The 19,848-nt window shown below is 42.8% G+C and overlaps 1 protein-coding gene across 3 annotated transcripts in view; it reads left to right on the top strand.

The window, feature by feature from the left end:
* Positions 1-19,848, top strand: part of chchd3a (coiled-coil-helix-coiled-coil-helix domain containing 3a) — a 129,530-nt gene that overhangs the window by 21,394 nt on the left and 88,288 nt on the right. For all 3 annotated transcript variants that reach the window (XM_061959464.2, XM_061959462.1, XM_061959463.1), the window contains one exon: positions 3,065-3,155. In XM_061959464.2, coding sequence (XP_061815448.1) covers positions 3,065-3,155 — 91 coding nt within the window. The remainder of the gene's footprint in view (positions 1-3,064; positions 3,156-19,848) is intronic.

Raw genomic sequence — 19,848 nt, 5'->3', positions numbered from 1 at the left:
AGCCCTCTAAGCATGAAATAACAGACATATAGTCACCCTTACACTTGTTTCACCCAATACAGTAGCCTTGAGCGTGTTCTACTGTAGATTACAGTACTCACCGGCAGCTCGGAGGATCCTCCAAGCGCCATTGCTATTTATTTTTAGCATTGCGTGTCTCGCGTTGTCATTCCACATCGCTCACATCAAAGGCTCATCAATTTGATGTTGAAAATTAAGTGAATCAACAGAGTTCATCTCTTCTATGTTTATGGGCAAGGGTGAACAAGCAAGTCTATTTGTGTTATCCCACCGCAAGTTAATGAATGTATGGAAAACACTTATTTTCAAAGTACTAGACCATCATTAAATCCCTGAGCTCTTTGACTGTATTTATTACAGTATCTATCTAACATTTCAGGCAACGGGGAGAATAATATTTCCAACATCCACCTTCCAAGTGGAGCGTGGCTGATCCTAATAGAGTTGTAATGAAACACCTTCTTGTTGTCGGTCAATGAAGCTTCTTGTTGCTGTCAAACACGACGGCTGGAGGCATGAAGGGTGGTTTCCTGCTGTAGCGTTGCAGCTCTATTGTACACTGCGCCTCATATTTCCCGCCTCTTGTTTGCTTGCAATTTACTGAGAGTTTAAAGTTAGCGCTTTGTTTTGTTTAAGCAGGTGGGTAGCCCCAGAGCCAAATTATGAAGCGTGTGGGTGTGCTAAAACTGCTGTGGGAAGGTGAACGGGATTATTATGATTGGCGGTAGTAGGGGGAAATAAATGGTAATGAGAGTGGGTTTTATATATTCACTGCAAAGCTGCGCAACAAACTGGTATGTCATTATCACTTCTGCATCATGTGTCCGGACAAATAGTGAACAAGTCGGCATTAAGCTAACTGACATTTTTCAAGGATTTGGTAGGATTCCTACCAACACGTACAATTTGGGGATAATAAAATGCACTAAATTGGCCCTAGTGTGTGAATGTGAGTGTGAATGTTGTCTGTCTATCTGTGTTGGCCCTGCAATGAGGTGGCGACTTGTCCAGGGTGTACCCTGCCTTCCGCCCGATTGTAGCTGAGATAGGCTCCAGCACCCCCCGCGATCCAGAAGGGAATAAGCGGTAGAAAATGGATGGATGGAAAATGTTATGTCTTCATTTGGATCCGGCACTTAAGGTCCCAACATGGGTCATAAATAGTATTGTCTAGTAGGAATGCAACTAATTTCTATTTGTTAAGATAGTTGACGAATTGTCAACTATCTTAACAATTAGTCAACTAATCGAATTATGAACCCTTACAAGGTGTATGAATCATAATCCGATTAGTTGCTTTAGCCAATTTAGCCATCAGCTTTTATACTCGGCTTGCGATATTTTTAGCCATGTGCTGACTAACAATAAAGAGGATTATGTCATTCAGAAATGTTTACTAAAAGAACTGTGCGGCCCATTGTTACAAATAAACATTTTAACTTTTGTCCATTTAAAAGCAAGACCCCTCCCCCTTGATCCCTTTCTTCCTTCCTTTTGCCTGTCTGCTCCTTTCTCTTCAGCTCTTCCTTTGCCAATGTTAATCCAAGTGGATTTGACCTTTTTAAATGTTTATTGAAGTTAAAGATTTTTGTGATTTCTGATCGTTTGGGAGGGCACCAAAGGGACTTCTGTGGGTGTGCGCGTGTTGGCTGAGCAGTGCATACAGAGGACAGCGGCCTGTTGTTGTTTTGGCTTGTTAGTAAAGAGAAAGTTGATCCATCACCCTCTTGTTAGGTTTGTTATAATACAGTTCGGTATAGCACTTTATATTGTGTTTAAAGTGTGCAAAACTTCACTAAAATATGGACTTTTATCGGGTCTAGAACCCATTATTCATATTTACATTTGTTTCCTATGGAGAAATGTGCTTCACTATACAAACTTCAATTTACAAACCAAGTTAAAGAACTTAAGTTCGTAAATTGAGGTGTCACTGTAGAAGTACAACAAAGTAGTACCCCAACTTTTTAGGTAAATTGATTCTGTGACGCAAAACACGTATCTCCAATTAGCGTCCATTGAACTTAATTCAAATCTATTCAATTGATTCTTTGTCCCCCAAAACACCACCATTTTAACATAAAACATGCCTTTTTCTAAATAAATATTGCTCAGAAAACCAATGTAATAGGATGTACTACGAACAACTACAGTAGTTTTATGTAATGTAAGTATTTCCTTTGGAGAGTTGACTTCTGCGGGTGTCGTCTACGGGCATCTTCTCTGTTGTGTAACAATAGGAATGGTTATTGTTGTTTATGTTGCATATGGACGTATTTGAGTGACGGACCGGATGTCAGAGTTAACAGCAAGCAGAGGTGGGTATTAACACCCTACTTTTACAACATTTGTAAATCATCATTATGTGTATAATATATTGGTTACTGCTTATAAAGACTAATTATTTTGGCTTGTTAAAGAGACTTCTTCCGAGGGACACTGTCATGTGACTGTGAACATAAGCACTGGTCACGTTTGACTCCATTTTACCAAGCAATCGGCGCCTGGCAGTCACATGACCGCTCTAACGGCATTATATTTTATGGCCAGATATAGCATTTAAAAATTACAGCAAGTCAGTCCTTTATCCAATTGCAATTCAACGTGTATTTTATTTCATTGCCTTTTTAAAGGAAATTGTCTTTCTCCACTTGCCTGTCCCACTGATCTTTCATTTTACCAGGTAATAATAGCCGCTGACAATAGGGATTATCCCATCTAACTATAGCAGTGTGAGTGTAATCTCTGCACTTACACACACCGCAGAACACCGTGTGCCACTTGAGTCTTCAGAGCACGTTTTGGCCTGGTCGCCGGCTGCCATCTTTACTTTCATGCTTAATTACCTGCCAAGATAGACTGGCGAGGACACAAGAGGCGTCCACGTGTGTGATGTCCCTGACATGAATACAGGAAGATAGGTGTTGCAGTGATTTGAGCATATAGACTGTCTGTACCTGCGTGTTGTTAAAGGTGATTTCATAAGGATATATTAAGTGTTTGCTTTCGTATCCCCAAACTATTTTTTTTTGTCATTTTTTAGTTGATGAAGAAGCCCTAAAGAAGATCAGTGACGAGTTGTATGAAGGTCTGGAGAAGCAGAGAGTCAAAGCAGAGCAAGACCTGCAAACCTGGTGAGGCGCACACTTAACCACAATATTTTGGTACACTTGCACTGTAATGGTAGCGATGTCACATGTGTTTCCCACAGGCATCATTGGCCAGTATGAAAAACTCAGTGTTTGTGCTGCCCTGCGCCTTATAACATTCACCAGTGATTTGAAAAGTATAATACCGCGATACTAATGAATCATTTTCGGTACTATACCGCCTCTGAAAAGTACCGGTCCGCCACCCCACCATCTAGTCGATACTATGATAACGTCGATATTTTTTGGCATCACAACATCTTCTTTGGTTTTTTAAAATGTATATTATGTTTATAAACTCAGGAAATATGTCCCTGGACACATGAGGACTTTGAATATGACCAATGTATGATCCTGTAACGACTTGGTATCTGATTGATACCCAAATTTGTGGTATCATCCAAAACTAATGTAAAGTATCAAACAGAAGAATAAGTGATTATTACATTTTAACAGAAGTGTAGATAGAACATGTTAAAAGAGAAAGTAAGCAGATATCAACACTAAATGAACAAGTAGATTAATAATTCATTTTCTACCACTTGCCCTTAATAATGTTGACAAAATAATAGAATGATAAATGACACAATATGTTACTGCACACATCAGCAGCTAAATTAGGAACCTTTGTTTGCATACTTACTAATAAAAGACAGGTTGTCTTGTATGTTCACTATTTTATTTAAGGACAAACTTGCAATAAGAAACATATGTTTAATGTTCCGTAAGATTTTTTGCTAAAATAAAGCCAATAATGCAATTTTTTGTGGTCCCCTTAATTTAGTAAAGTACCGAAAAGTATCGAAATAATTTTGGCACCGGTACCAAAATATTGGTATCGGGACAACACTAGTGTGCGCTGAGTCAAAATATGATAAACACATCATTGTACTTTTTTTTTTTTTTTTTTTTTTTTTTTTTTTTTTGTGTCCTGTCCAGCTTCTCAGGCAAATCATATACCGGTAGTTGATGTAGATGCCCATGTCGGCTGTTCAGATTTACTTTACAAAAGAGAAGTGTAGGATACTTCTCTTGTTGCCTTATTTGTATTTGACTTTATTAAATGTATTTATATTATCATTTAGTGCAGCCGGGCCGGAGCAGGAGGGGATAGAAAGAGGAAAAAAAAAAAGACAGAGGGGGAAATTGTGGGGACAAGAGGGGGATTAGACAGAGAGACAAAAACAACAACAGCAAACAACAACAACAACAACAACAACAATAGAGCAACATCAGCAAATATGACATGTACAAATATGATGGTAAAAGTAATAGCAAATAAGCAGTTAGCGAAAAATAAAAAATAATACAGAAATGACAATGAGCATTATTACACTACAAATGGATCAATACAAATACCAATAGAAATAGCGCTATTGATAATGAACAATACCAATAATTTACCTTTATTATCAACAATACAGTTGTTTAAATGCAACAATACATATACGTAATGATAACTTGAGATACGAAAGAATGCAGAAAAATGGAGGGGGAGAAAGAGAAGCAACCTACATTAACCTTGTAGATTGTTATAGTCACAATAGGTTAAGCTTTGTCAGTGTGCCATGTGTTACACCCAGTTTACCCTAGGGCAACAACGTTAATATATGTTTGATGAAACGTGATTATGTGCATGAGTGTAAGTATGCATATGTACTTGTATATGTACAGAATGTGTATATGTGTTTGTACAATGAATGTATATGTACAGAATGTGTATATGTGTTTGTACAGTGAATGTATATGTACAGAATGTGTATATGTGTATGTTTGTATATTGAATGTGCGTGTGGATGTACGAACATTAGGTAGGTAAATATGTACTGTATTTGTGTATGTATGTGGGAGCGTAGGTACCTATGTACGTATGTGAGCATATGTGAATTTGCATGTACAATACATTCGACTCCCAGAGTGCGTGGGAGCCAGAGCACGGCCCCATCACCCCCGAGAGCCCAACCCACAAACAGGAGGCGTGGTGCCCAGGGAACCAGGGACCACCGCCCCCACGCAGCCAAGCCGGCCAGCGACAGGAACCCCAGAGCCCGACCCACCGTACCGCCCACAAGGGCCAGCAGCAGGCCGCAGACAGACGCACCCGGCAGAGGACAGGGCACGAGAAAAGCAGGGGACAGCCAGACCCCAAGCCAGCGAGAGACCACACCCCACACGGGCAGAAAGGCGAGACGCCCCGCCCGAGGGACCCAGAGACTCCCCGCAACCGGACGGGAAGACCGCCCCCGCCCCACCGGCAACCGGGCCCCCACGAGCCCGGGCCCCCACGAGCCCACCCCCCACCCCCGGAGAGCGCGGCGAGGCCAGCCCCCGGCCACCCCACCCAAACCGGCCGCCGCAGGACCACCCAGGCACAGGGCCACGGGAACCACCCACCCCACCCGCAGGGACCCCAACGATGGAGATGGAACAACCAGCAACCGCCCCGCCGAGCCCCCCCCCTGAGGGAGGGGAAAAATTAAAAAATAATATTAATAAAATATATTAAAAAATAAATAAATAAATAAATTAATTAATTAATTAAAAAAAAAAAGAATTAAAAGAAGATCACAGACATGCTGACAAACAAGGTCACTACCCCAGCATTTGGCCGACTCGCAGCACCTCGGAATACCTTGCAGCACCAAGCTACCACAATAGACGCAGGGACTAGGCCCAACAGGCCCCAACCAAGACGGGCACCCGGAAGGGATGGACAGCGGGACCCAGGAGCTCCAGACACGCAGTTTGGATGCAGTAGCCTGAGGCGTCGACCCCCGTCTGACAGGCAGGCCCAGAGCGTACCCCCAGAAATTTACATACATACATACATATATACATACACATACACACATACATGTATACATACCCACACATACACATATATACATATACATACACATATGTACACATACACATATATAAACATACATACATACACACACATATACATACATATACACAGTTCGTCAGCCCCGACAGCCATCACGCGCGCGCGCTGCCACCAGTCACAACATCAGCCACACCCCTGCACCAGACCCAGCAGCCACGGGCGCCCACACCACAAACAAACGGCAGCAGAAACAGCAGCCGCAATAACCCCAGACAGCCAGCACCAGCCAATCAAATCAAAGCGATCAAAAAAAAACTGCGACCAGCAACCACACGCCACCAGGACCACGGAGACCAGCCGGCGCCAGCCCGCTAGTCAGCCCGAACGCCAACACGCAAACAAGAGACACCAACAACCCCCCCAACCAAAAGGCCCCCCACCCCAACCCAAACCCGCACAAACACACCACCGCCCAAACAACCGAGACACAGCATCCAGACCAGACACGGGGGCTGCGCCGCCACCACACCAAGTCACCAACAGAGACCCCACAGCGCAAGGTCGGGCCACACGGGCACGGACTCCACCCAACAGGAAGTGAGACCCGTGCGACGCCACACACAAATAAATAATAAGATTAAAAAAAAATAAAAAATAAAAAAATAAAATAAAATAAAAAATAAAATTTAAAAAATAAAATAAAATAAAAATAAGTAAATAATAGAAATAAAAATAATAAATACATAAAAAAAAAAAAAAAAAAATATAACAATAATAAATGAATAAAAGCCTGGCAGGCCACCAGACCGCAGTCCCCGCCGGCCGACGAGGCAATGAGGGGTGCGCCGAACCCCAAACCCCCCATGCATGTGTACAAGGCCCTCAGAGTGTCTACTGTGTAGTTAAAATTAGGAGGTCAGCCGTTACAGCCGACCTCCAGTCCCTATTGATGTGTGTACTGTAGCGTGAGTGAGATATGTATGCTTGTGGGAACTAATAATGCGATTAAAATTGGGGGACATCAAGGTCATGGTGGGTCCCAACCAAACCAAGCCCCCCCAAATCCTAAGTGTCTAATATGCAGCTAAGATTGAGGGATGGACGAGCAGGGGACAAGACAGGAGGACTGGAGCCCCATTGGAGGCATCCTCAACCCCCCGCCATGCCTCCCCGCAGGACAATCCCCAAAGTCCTATATATGTGTGACTGTGTGCGCTATAAGTAGGAGGAGTAGAGGGCCCGGACATCCCCCCAGTCCACGCGGCCGACAACCAGGAACTACGGCCAGGAGGCCGCCACCCCCCGCCACAGCCCGTGACCCACACCAGACCACTTTAACGTGACGCCACGCGAGCCCTCCCCCCGCCAAACAAAGCCAGCCCCCGCCCGCCCCAACCCAACCCTGCAGAGCCCATACCGGCAACCAAACGCAGAAAAACCGCACAGCCCCCACGCCCAATGCAAACACCGCATCCCGGCCATCCACACAGCAACGTGCCCATACGAGTCCCGGCCAGGGGAAGGAGCCCCCCCAACGGGGGAAGAAGCCAATGCATCCCGTCCGCCCGCCAGCCCCCAAACCAGCCGGCAAGCCAACGCCAGCCAGCCCCACAACCCCACAAGCGCACAGACACCAGCCACAGTCCCCCAACCACTCCAACCCAACACAGCGATGCCAACCGCTGGTATCACCGCAGCAACCATCACCACCACCGCCCGTCCGCAGCGTAAACACCCGCGGCCGCCGAAACCAAAACAAAAAAGCGACCGACCCCGTAAACCACAACAACGCACACCCCCGGCTACCACCGAGGCCACCAACCCACCTACCCCAACTCATCCACAGCCAGGCCAATTGAGCCACCGGACATCCACACACCTACACATTCATATACACATACATACACACATACATATATGCATATACATATACATACACATACACACATATACACACGCATGAATATACATATAAACATACACATCCACACATATATACACATTAATACACCTACACACATATACATAAGCCCACATATACACAAACACATACATAAACAACACACACAAAAAAAATAATAAAATAAAATAAAATAAAAAAAATAGAAAGAAAATAAAACAATAAAAATAAAAATAAAATAAAAATAAACCCTTTAAATAAAATAAAATAAATAAAAATAAACAAGAGGCCTGGTCGCCAACAGTGCCCAACGCCACCAAACCCCGCAGCCCCTCCCGCACGTCCAGGCCCCCCCCGCCCACCACCCACCAGGCATCCCATCCGGCAAAAAGCCATAAAGGCCCAGCCCTGCGCCCACAGCCGGCATGCCACGGCACCTCAGCAGACCCGGCGCCGCGATCAGCAATGCACACCGGGGCAGCGACACATACATATGTACCTACATACATACACACAGATTTCACCATACATATATACAAACGTACACACACCCACATACACGCGTACCCATATATAATTTAACAGAATAAGTTAAATATATTAAATAGATTAAAAAAATAAAAATAAAATAAAATAATAATAATAATATATATATATATATATACGTACACACATACATATATACATACATACACATACATACATACATGCATATATACATACATACATATACATATATACACATACACATACATACATATATATATATATATACTAGAGATGCGCGGATAGGCAATTTATCTCATCCGCAACCGCGTCAGAAAGTCGTCATCCATCCGCCATCCACCCGATGTAACGTTTGATCAAAACTGCATCCGCCCGCCATCCGCCCGTTGTTATATATCTAATATTAATTAAAAAAAAAAAAAAAGGGTGAAAACTACGCGAATTGCACCTTGTGCAGACAAGATTTTTCGATCGGACACGGAGGAATTAGCGATGTAAAAGACCACGTTGGGACAAAAAAACACAAGTCTAATGCCGTTGCTAGCGATACAAGTGGAAAACTTTCAACGTTTTTCGTCGCCCAAACAGATTCTTTGGATGTGATAAATGCCGAAGTTTTATTTACGGAGGCAATAATTGAGCATGGACTTCCAATCGCACTGGCTGATCACATGGGACAGTTAATAATGTAATGCAACCTTTAAAAATCATTACGCGGTGATCGCGATCCCAAAAATAAACTTTTCTTGCATGATAATGTCCAGAAAAATTCGCTTTATATTACTATAGAGTCCTTTTAACGAATGAGTTTGATGGTTTATCACAAACCTTAAATGAAAGAAGTCCTTTGTTCTCCTGCACCGCATGTGCAATCCTGTCGGCTGTATTTCACAGCACGACATACTGTAAAAAGTGTTTATACTCTTTATACTTTCAATTAACAAATTGAAGTCTTGTGAAAGGTTGACAGGATAACTGGCATTAACTGTCAAAATAATTTCAAACTATTGAAGTTAGCTTACAGAATAAACATGTCAATCAACCCATATGATTTTTGCTGTAATATTTTTGTTTTGAAAAGTCACTGTGACTGATAGAAAAGTGATGGTTTTAGCAACATTTTAACCCGTCTGAATGCTAATAGTCATTTTGCGTCGGGGGGCGAAGCCCTGAACCCTCCACCAGGACTTTGTCCTGGACCTACCGGGGCCTGCGGCCCTTGGACCCTGGCTACTAGGTTTTTCTGATTTAAAAGTTGGCAGGTATGGTGAGGTTATAAAGCTTTTGCCTGTTAAAGAAAGGAGACTGATCCAATGCACAGACATTCGCGTGCCACGCTGTCACGACCCAGACGCACACCAGTGCGCAATCATATGGGAGCCGCGCTGAGCGCACCTCCAAGCGCGTCTCGCTGCCGGCGACGGCCAGATATGGGCCCACGCTCCAGCGCCATCCATTTTCAGGGCTAGTTGATTCGGCAGGTGGGTTGTTACACACTCCTTAGCGGGTTCCAACTTCCATGGCCACCGTCCTGCTCTCTATATCAACCAGGGTGAGCCCCACCCCTTTCATGAGCGCACTACGCGCGGAGTGACCCCTGTTACGCGCCCCCTGTTACGCTCCCCCGGCAACAGGGGTGGCAAGCAGGTAAGCTGCGCGGGCGGAGCGCGCGGAGTGACCCATGTTACGAGCCCCCGGCCACGGGGGTGGCGGGCAGGTAAGCTGCTTACCTGCTGCGCGTGACGCCGGCCGCGGCGAAAGCGGACGAGGCGGGGTGTCGGTGCGGTGGGCGCGGTAGTGACCCTGGACGTGCGTCGGGCCCTTCTCGCGGATCGCTTCAGCTACGGCTCCCGGTGGGGCCCTCTCGGGGGAAGGGGCCTCGGTCCAGGACCCCGGCGAGGCGTCCCTTCTCCGCTCCGTAAAAGTGTCCATCTCTTTTCTTTTTTTTTCTTCTGTTGTGGCATATGCAGCAGGTGCCTGCTCGTTTTTCGTATGTGGGTAACAACATTTAACTATGTATATATATTTCCGAATTGGTTTAACTGCCACCCGCAAAAAAAAAAAAAAAAAAAAAAATTAATCCGCCCGACCCGACCCGCGAGCGGATAAAATCTTAGTTTTTTTAATTTCATCCGCCCGATCCGCGGATAATCCGCGGACTCCGCGGTTGTGTCCGCAAACCGCGCATCTCTAATATATACACATAAAATAAATTAAAATAAATAAATAAAATTAATAAAAAAATAAGGGCAGAGTAAAACACAGGAGGGGGACTCCCGCAGGGCAGTCGGGCAGCACCGCCGGGGCCCCAACAAGGGAGGCAAGCAGTCCCCCCAACCCGGCACCAGGCAGGCCCGCACAGCCGCAGCGCAGGGCGACCCCGGGCAGACCCCGCCCCGCGCCCCAGGGGAAGGAGGAAGCCCACGGACACCCGGAGCCAGAGGGGCACGAGCCGACCCCCGCCCGACAGCGGCAAGACCCCAGCCCCACGGGCGCAACCCCCCGCCCAACCACCCACGGGAGGGACAGCCCCCCCAACCAACCCAAGGCGGCCGCCCACAGCCCCACCCGCACCCCAACACCCGCCCAGGCACCTCCACCCACCCCCAGCCACCAGACCACCCACGGATCGGCCCGCCAGGCCGGAACAGGAAACACACCCCAGGCCCACCCGACCCCGCGGCACACGGCCCCCCCCGGCACCCAGGACCCCCCACCCACGGAGCAAGACCCCCGGGACAGAGCCCCAGCCCCGGCCCCCAAGGGAGTCAGGTCAGAAAATTAATTAGCGGTGCCCAAAGAGATCGGAATTCTGTCAGTTGTTGGTTTGATTCAGCAGACATTCTTTCCATAACAACATAATCTAATACATTGTTTTTGTAAAGGTTTATACATAAATTATTTTTTGATTTCCAATTTATGAGAATAGTTTTCTTGGCGATGCCTAACGCATTTATAAGGAGGTATGTTTTGTTTATATCAAGATCAGTTGCGGAGAGATCACCCAACAGGCAGAGTGCGGGGGAGATGGGAATAGGAATCTCTAATGCTAATGATAGGTTCTCGCACACTCCAAGCCAAAAGTTACTCACGGGAGCACAGGACCACATTGAATGCAAGTAATTATCTATCTTATTATCTGAGCAGTGTACACAGATGTTAGAGTCAGCTAAACCCATTTTATACATTCTTAGACCGGTGTAATGTATTCTGTAAAGTATTTTGAGCTGAATCAGTCGTACATTTGGATTCTTAATCAAACGAGTAGTATTGAGGCATATTTGTTTCCAGAATTCTGGGTCACAGCTTGTTGATACGTCTGAGTGCCATTTAGAAGTTGGAATACTTATTGTGTTATCTATTTTTGATAAGAGAGCATATAATTTGGATAAAGCTTTGGGGGCAGATGTTTTGAAGAATTTAACGGTCGTAGGATTACTTTCCCATGTTGTTTTGTTGAATCTTGCGCTGATTACAGATTTGATTTGTATATATTCTAGAAATTTATTAGGATTGATTGCATATTGTGTTATTAAACTTTTAAAAGAGATAAAACTGTTTGCATTGATGATATCCCCAAGGCATCCGACTCCCTTATCATACCATGTTGGAAAGTTCAATGGCTTCTTGTTTAAAAGAAAATCAGGATTATTCCAAATAGGCGTAAATTGGCATGGAGTGAGCGGGGACCCAGTTATTTTCAAAAACTCCCACCAAGCTGTTAAGGTAGTGCGTATATTAATACTTTTAAAGCAGTTGTGTTTTCGGAGAATTTGGCTAATAAAGGGCAAGTTAGAAATTGGGATCTCCTGGCTAAGTGATTGTTCAATCTCTAACCATAAACTATCTAATAAAGTGGGATTGATCCATTTTAATATATATTGTAGTTTATTTGCAAGGAAATAATAGGAAAAGTTTGGGAGTTCTAGACCCCCATGTTCTTTGGGTTTTTGTAAAGTTTTAAGGCTGATTCGTGCTGGTTTACTCTTCCAAAGAAACTGATTGATGTGTGAGTCTAGTGACTTAAACCAGATTTGAGAAGGTTTGGTTGGAATCATTGAAAATAGATAATTAACCCTAGGCAAGACCATCATTTTCACGGTAGAAACCCTTCCCATAAGTGAGATTGGCAGTGTTTTCCAACGCGCCAGATCATCCTCAATCGATTTTAAGATTGGGGAGTAATTCAAGCGATTCAGATCTGACAATGTGGAGGAAATATTGATTCCCAGGTATTTAATGTTCCCTTTATGCAGTGGAATCGATGAGGTGCTCTGAAAGTCAAAATTAATTGGTAACACAGTAGATTTGGACCAGTTGATGGAGTAATCTGAAATAGAACTGAATTTATTGATAAGTGAGATTGTATCTTGAAGAGAAGAATGTGGATTTTGTAAGAAAAGTAATACATCAGCATAAAGGCTTATTTTATGATGAACGGTTGCGGTATGGATGCCTTTAATATTTGCATGCTGTCGAATAGCGGTTGCAAGAGGTTCAATAAATATAGCAAACAGTGACGGAGAAAGTGGACACCCTTGCCTTGTGCCCCTCATAAGATTAAACCTTGGAGATATTTGGCTGTTCGTTCTAACGGAAGCTGTAGGAAAACTATATAGGACCTTAATCCATTCTATAAATGAGTCTCCAAATCCAAATTTCTGTAGAGTAGCTAGAAGAAAATTCCAGTTCACTCTATCAAATGCTTTTTCAGCATCTAATGAAACAACAGCTGTTTTTAGATTATGAATAACAGAATAGTCTATCACATTGAGTAGACGGCGAACATTGTTGGACGATTGTCTCTCTTTGATGAAACCTGTTTGATCAGGATGTACTATATATGGAGTGACTTTTTCTAATCTTTGAGCTAATACTTTGCAGATAATTTTAAGATCAGCATTAATCAGGGAGATTGGCCGGTAACTGGATGGAAGTGTTGGGTCTTTATCAGGTTTTAGCAAGAGACTGATCGTGGCAGAGTTCATATTTGGAGGAAGGAATGAGTTTTCTTTCATCTCTAAAGCCATTTTCGTAAATATCGGAGCTAGCAGTGACCAGAATGTTTTGTAGAACTCCACAGGGAACCCATCAGGCCCTGGTGCTTTATTGTTTGGCATCTGTTGAAGAGCATCGTGTAGTTCGCCTACAGAAATAGCAAGATCTAAATTTGATACCTGCCTTGTATTCAATTTAGGTAAGTCTATACCATTGAGAAATGTCTCAATGTCTGAAAGAGATGGGTCAATCTGGGGTGTATACAAGTTTCTGTAAAAGTCTCTAAAGATGGAGTTAATTTCCTCAGGAACGTGTGTAATGTTCCCAGCTGAATCCTTGATGGATGGTATAGAGTTTTTTTCTTTGTTTAATTTTAGTTGGTTAGCCAAATATTTGCTTGGTTTATTGTCATGTTCAAATTTTTCTAAGCGTAACCTCTGGAGCAGGAATTGACTTTTCTTATCAATTATTTCTCTTAAATCTAATTTGAGTTTTCTCAGTTTGTTCAGAGTGTGATCATGTTGTGAATTCGCATAAGCTAATTCTAATATTTTTATTTCATTTTCAAGTTCCTGCTCTAGTAAACGTTCCTTTTTTTTCTTGTATGATGAATAAGAAATAATTTTTCCTCGCATAACTACTTTTGCCGTCTCCCAGAGAACGCACGCCGTGATTTGTACTTTTAATATCGCTTAATAATGCAAAACAAAAAAGTCCACTGCAGAGGACACTGGTTTTGTGGAGGTTATTGCAGCCTTGAATGGGGTTGCTTCTGGAGTACCCAGCATGCCTTTTGCGGGCACTTTGTAATGAAAAAATGTGTTAGTTAATTTTACTCTCATAGAATTGTAGTTTGCTGTTGTTCGATGTTCACTTAACGGTTACCGGTACATGTGTTAGTGAGCGATGGCGAGCAGAAAAAAAAGAGTGCCATATCTTTATGTGGCGGTCCAAGTTTATTTGGGGTGATTGGTCCACTACAAATCCATTAAGTTATGGGAAACAATGCATGATAAATAATGTGGTCAAAATGCTTTGGAAGACATGCAAGCATACATTTAGTACAGACATTAGACCGTCCCCACAGAAATTCAAAGTGTCGTGAGTGCGCCAATTCACGCAAATTCAATCTCCAAATTTGTCCAATGCCTGCAACTTCCCGACATATTTTGTCCAATCAGCGTCATTTTCACCAATCGCTCTCCTTTTCCTGATCAATTAATAATTCTTGTGAAAGGAAAGGTGCTAACCTGAGCTAAATTCCTGAGCGTAGAGCAAGCGATCCCTTCGTCATGCTCGACTAAGATACGCACTTTGTGAGGAGTAGACTTCTTTTTGAGCATCAACAAGCAAGCAGGTGCAATAATTAGGTTGCCCCCTTTTCTTGCCTCCCCTTTAATAAACCTGGATACTGTCCAGTGCACCCTAGTGAACTCCCAAGGTCTTCCAATGCAGGATGAGCTGGGGTTGGTTATTAATCAACTTCTTCCTTTAGACTCATTCAAGACAAAAGTGGCTCGGACAAATCGTTTTGCTCTCTTATGTATATTATTTTTTTAATGTAACCGCTTCCTTTAGCCACTGTATATTGATGTCCCTTCAAAGGAGTAAGTGCTTCAGAATTGCTCCCTCCTTGCAATTAATGGACATCATGTTGGCTTTCAAGCCCTTGTTTAGACTCGAGAGACCAAAAAAAATGCACGCCTAAACAAGAAAGCAATCATCAGTAGCACTTGTGTGTACCTGTGTGTGCATGCTTATGTGCACGCCACTAAGCTTCCCGCCTGAAAATAGATTTTAATTCTGGACAGAAAGGCACTGTTACAAGTCGACTAAATATTATTCGACTGCATATGTGCTGTGTCACTCGTTCTCTCTGCTTTCACTCAGCCGCCATGCAGGTTGCTGTGCCGTAAAGAAGTAATGTTGTTCAATTGCCTAAGGGGATCAAACAACAAAATGCAACCTTTCTTGACACATTTTCTGAAGTTAGTGTGAACTCAAACCACTCTTGCAATGACAGACTCTGGAATTTACAAGCTTTGGCCCTTTTATCACCACATTCCTTTTTAATATGAGACTCTGTGCTTTGGACCCTCTCACTTGTTGCACACAAATCGAGTGAAACTCAAAATATGATGGCTGCATCAATCTGTGCGTAGTTTGGCTTGCAATACTTTGTAACATATTGTTTCCCACAGGCATGCAAACCTGAAGTTATTGTCTTATGTCTTATTGTCTTAAAAACACACTTTTACTCCTTGGCCTTTAACACTCTGTGATCTCCATCCTGCTATGGCGTCTCATAATGCACCTGCTGTGAACCTGTTTCTATGTTTTAGTTATTTATTTATTTATATTTTTTATCGTGCTCTGTTTGTGTTGTGTTGTGTTTGCTCGTTTCTCTTGTTATCTTTTAACCTGCCTATTGTACAGCACTTTGGCTACCACTGTGGTAAATTTTAAATGTGCTTTATAAATAAAGTTGATATGATTTGATTTGGTTTATGGGTGTTGGTTTCATTTGGTGCTGCAGTGTGTGTGTTAAAAGAGTGGCTGAGCAATAAAAAAAAAAAACTGGGTGCGCTGATTTTATAGATAATGTTCATGTCATTGTACATTTAATATCTCGCTTGTTCTGTGTTGGTGTTGAATTACCATCTGTGCAACCATTTACTTGGGGTATCAATAAAGAAACCTTGACCTTAATATTGTTGTGTCAAGAGGCGTTTTAGCCAGAGTACCCAGCATGCTATGCGGATACTTTGTAAATACCAGTTAAAGTTAAGTGTTTGTTACTTGTGTATATAAACAGTTTATATTGTGTGCCTGAATTTCGGGAGATTTTCGGGAGAAAATTTGTCCTGGGAGGTTTTCGGGAGAGGCGCTGAATTTCGGCAGTCTCCCGGAAAATCCGGGAGGGTTGGCAAGTATGCCGTAATAGGTAAGCTAACACACAACAACAAACTACCGTTCTATGTGAGTCTGTTGTGTCAAGAGGCGTTTTAGCCAGAGTACCCAGCATGCTATGCGGATACTTTGTAAATACCAGTTAAAGTTAAGTGTTTGTTACTTGTGTAGTTGTTGTTACTCACATAGAACGGTAGTTTGTTGTTGTGTGTTAGCTTACCTATTACGGCATACTTGCCAACCCTCCCGGATTTTCCGGGAGACTGCCGAAATTCAGCGCCTCTCCCGAAAACCTCCCAGGACAAATTTTCTCCCGAAAATCTCCCGAAATTCAGGCACACAATATAAACAGCGTACCTGCCAAATCATTATAACTGTAGAATGATCGAGGGCGAGTTCTTGGTTTCTTATGTGGGTTTATTGTTAGGCAGTTTCATTAACGTCCTCCCAGCGCGGTAACAACACACAACACCAGCATTTTGTCTACCGTAAAGCAGTTCGTCTGCCATAAACAGCAGTGTTGTGACACTCTTAAACAGGACAATACTGCCATCTAGTGCATTTGATGAAAGCACTTTTTGCGTGCCACACAGCAATGCATCATCAATGAGGGTGTTCAGCATGGTTAGAAAAATAGTGACAAATAGAACAAGGATGGACAATTCAACCCTTAACTCAACAATGAGTAGATGAGTGTTATGTGTGTGTATATGTGTAAATAACTGAACACTGAAATTCAAGTATTTATTTTATGTATATATATATATATATGTGTATATATATATATATATATATATATATATGAAATACTTGACTTAGTATTTCTTATATATATATATATATATATATATATATATATATATATATATATATATATATATATATATATATGAAATACTTGACTTGGTGAATCCTAGCTGTAAATATACTCCTCCCCTCTTAACCACGCCCCCAACCACGCCCCGCCCCCAACCACACCCCCCGCCCCCATCTCCCGAAATCGGAGGTCTCAAGGTTGGCAAGTATGTATTACGGGTTGTGTTGTTTTTGGTTTTTTTTAATTATGCTCGAGCAAGATTTATAGGTGGGGTAAAAGATGGATTCTTAGATGCATCGTAATTTGGACGTGGACATTTCTGATTTAATGGACAAATGTGATTGATTATTTAAGTGTGTTGAATAAAGTAATGCAGGCAGTTCTAAAATGTGGAACTTGCACAGACGCACGTCGCAAAACACAGTAGGGAGAAGTCAGTGTTAGTTAGAAGTTAGAGAAGAGACCATGATAACCGCTAAGCTGGTTTGAATGTGTCGTAGTGAAACCGCAAAAAAATGCGTACTTTGTACACTAACAGAAGTATAACTGGCACCGCATTACAGCAGAGAGTAACCAGCTGAGAAGAAGAAATTAGAAAGTACTGTAGTACTTCAGGATACAAGTTTGTTACCTTGAAAAACTAATTAAATTAAAACCAATTTCATCGGTGCTCGGGACTAAAACAGTGCAATTTTAGCATAAACATGCCATTTAAAAAGAAAAAAACTAACTTTTAAATGATAAATATTGCATGACAAACTGTACTATAGAAAATAGTACAAACAAGTACAGTATTATGAAGTAATGTAATGATAATGTAAAGCATTGGAGAGTGAACTTCTACAGTGCTTCTTTCAAGCTGCTTTGCCGTAAAACACCATCAGCAGCTTCTCCATATTTTCATGGATACATGTCTGCCGTTTGAATGCTATTTGTCATCATTCTTCTTCAGTATGGTGCAGGCTAAGAGTGCCACGCTCCAAGTGCTTCACCAAGTTAGCGAGCTACACGCTCTGTCATGTTTTTGATTATTTATTTTTCTAATTCAATGCATATCATTCACTTTGTCTCAGCACTGTTTTTCACTATGACTTTCGTCTTTTGCATTGCTAGGATAAATAAAGATTTGTCCATCGCTAGCTATAAGCTAATGCTAAAAAGTAAGACCAGATGTTTCAGTCAGATTTTACAGGGTTCACTGTGGCATTCACTTATCAGCAGCCGCTGTGTTTATGAAAGTGTGGTTATCAGTCATGTTCTTTATCATCATTTTAATTCAAACAGTAATACTAACCTTTACGAGTTTTACTGTGGTTTATCATTAAACTGTTTGTCGTTACATCCCTAGTCTCTGACTATACAGAGTAAAATACCGCCTACTGTATCGTAACTACAAGCCACTCAGATTAGCCTGATTAGAATGTGTTAGTGAGCAAGGGGAGAGTATCAAATCTAAAAAAGAAAGAACATACAGTGGGGAAAAAAAGTATTTAGTCAGCCACCAATTGTGCAAGTTCTCCCACTTAAAATGATGACAGAGGTCTGTAATTTTCATCATAGGTACACGTCAACTGTGAGAGACAGAATGTGAAAAAGGAATTCACATTGTAGGATTTTTAAAGAATTTATTTGTAAATTATAGTGGAAAATAAGTATTTGGTCAATAACAAAAATTCAACTCAATACTTTGTAATATAACCTTTGTTGGCAATAACAGAGGTCAAACGATTACTATAGGTCTTTACCAGGTTTGCACACACAGTAGCTGGTATTTTGGCCCATTCCTCCACGCAGATCTTCTCGAGAGCAGTGATGTTTTGGGGCTGTCGCCGAGCAATACGGAATTTCAACTCCCTCCACAGATTTTCTATGGGGTTAAGGTCTGGAGACTGGCTAGGCCACTCCAGGACTTTCAAATGCTTCTTACGGAGCCACTCCTTCGTTGCCCGGGCGGTGTGTTTGGGATCATTGCCATGCTGGAAGACCCAGCCACGTTTCATCTTCAAAGCTCTCACTGATGGAAGGAGGTTTTGGCTCAAAATCTCATGATACATGGCCCCATTCATTCTTTCCTTAACAGGGATCAGTCGGCCTGTCCCCTTAGCAGAAAAACAGCCCCAAAGCATGATGTTTCCACCCCCATGCTTCACAGTAGGTATGGTGTTCTTGGGATGCAACTCAGTATTCTTCCTCCTCCAAACACGACGAGTTGAGTTTATACCAAAAAGTTCTATTTTGGTTTCATCTGACCACATGACATTCTCCCAATCCTCTGCTGTATCATCCATGTGCTCTCTGGCAAACTTCAGAGGGGCCTGGACATGCACTGGCTTAAGCAGGGGGACACGTCTGGCACTGCAGGATTTGATTCCCTGTCGGCGTAGTGTGTTACTGATGGTAACCTTTGTTACTTTGGTCCCAGCTCTCTGCAGGTCATTCACCAGGTCCCCCGTGTGGTTCTGGGATTTTTGCTCACCGTTCTCATGATCATTTTGACCCCACGGGATGAGATCTTGCGTGGAGCCCCAGATCGAGGGAGATTATCAGTGGTCTTGTATGTCTTCCATTTTCTGATAATTGCTCCCACAGTTGATTTTTTCACACCAAGCTGCTTGCCTATTGTAGATTCACTCTTCACAGTCTGGTGCAGGTCTACAATTATTTTTCTGGTGTCCTTCGACAGCTCTTTGGTCTTGGCCATAGTGGAGTTTGGAGT

The sequence above is a fragment of the Nerophis lumbriciformis genome, linkage group LG05, assembly GCF_033978685.3.
Source record: "Nerophis lumbriciformis linkage group LG05, RoL_Nlum_v2.1, whole genome shotgun sequence".
NCBI lineage: Eukaryota > Metazoa > Chordata > Actinopteri > Syngnathiformes > Syngnathidae > Nerophis > Nerophis lumbriciformis.
Note: the sequence above shows the minus strand (reverse complement) of the source record. Positions and strands in the feature narration are given on the sequence as shown.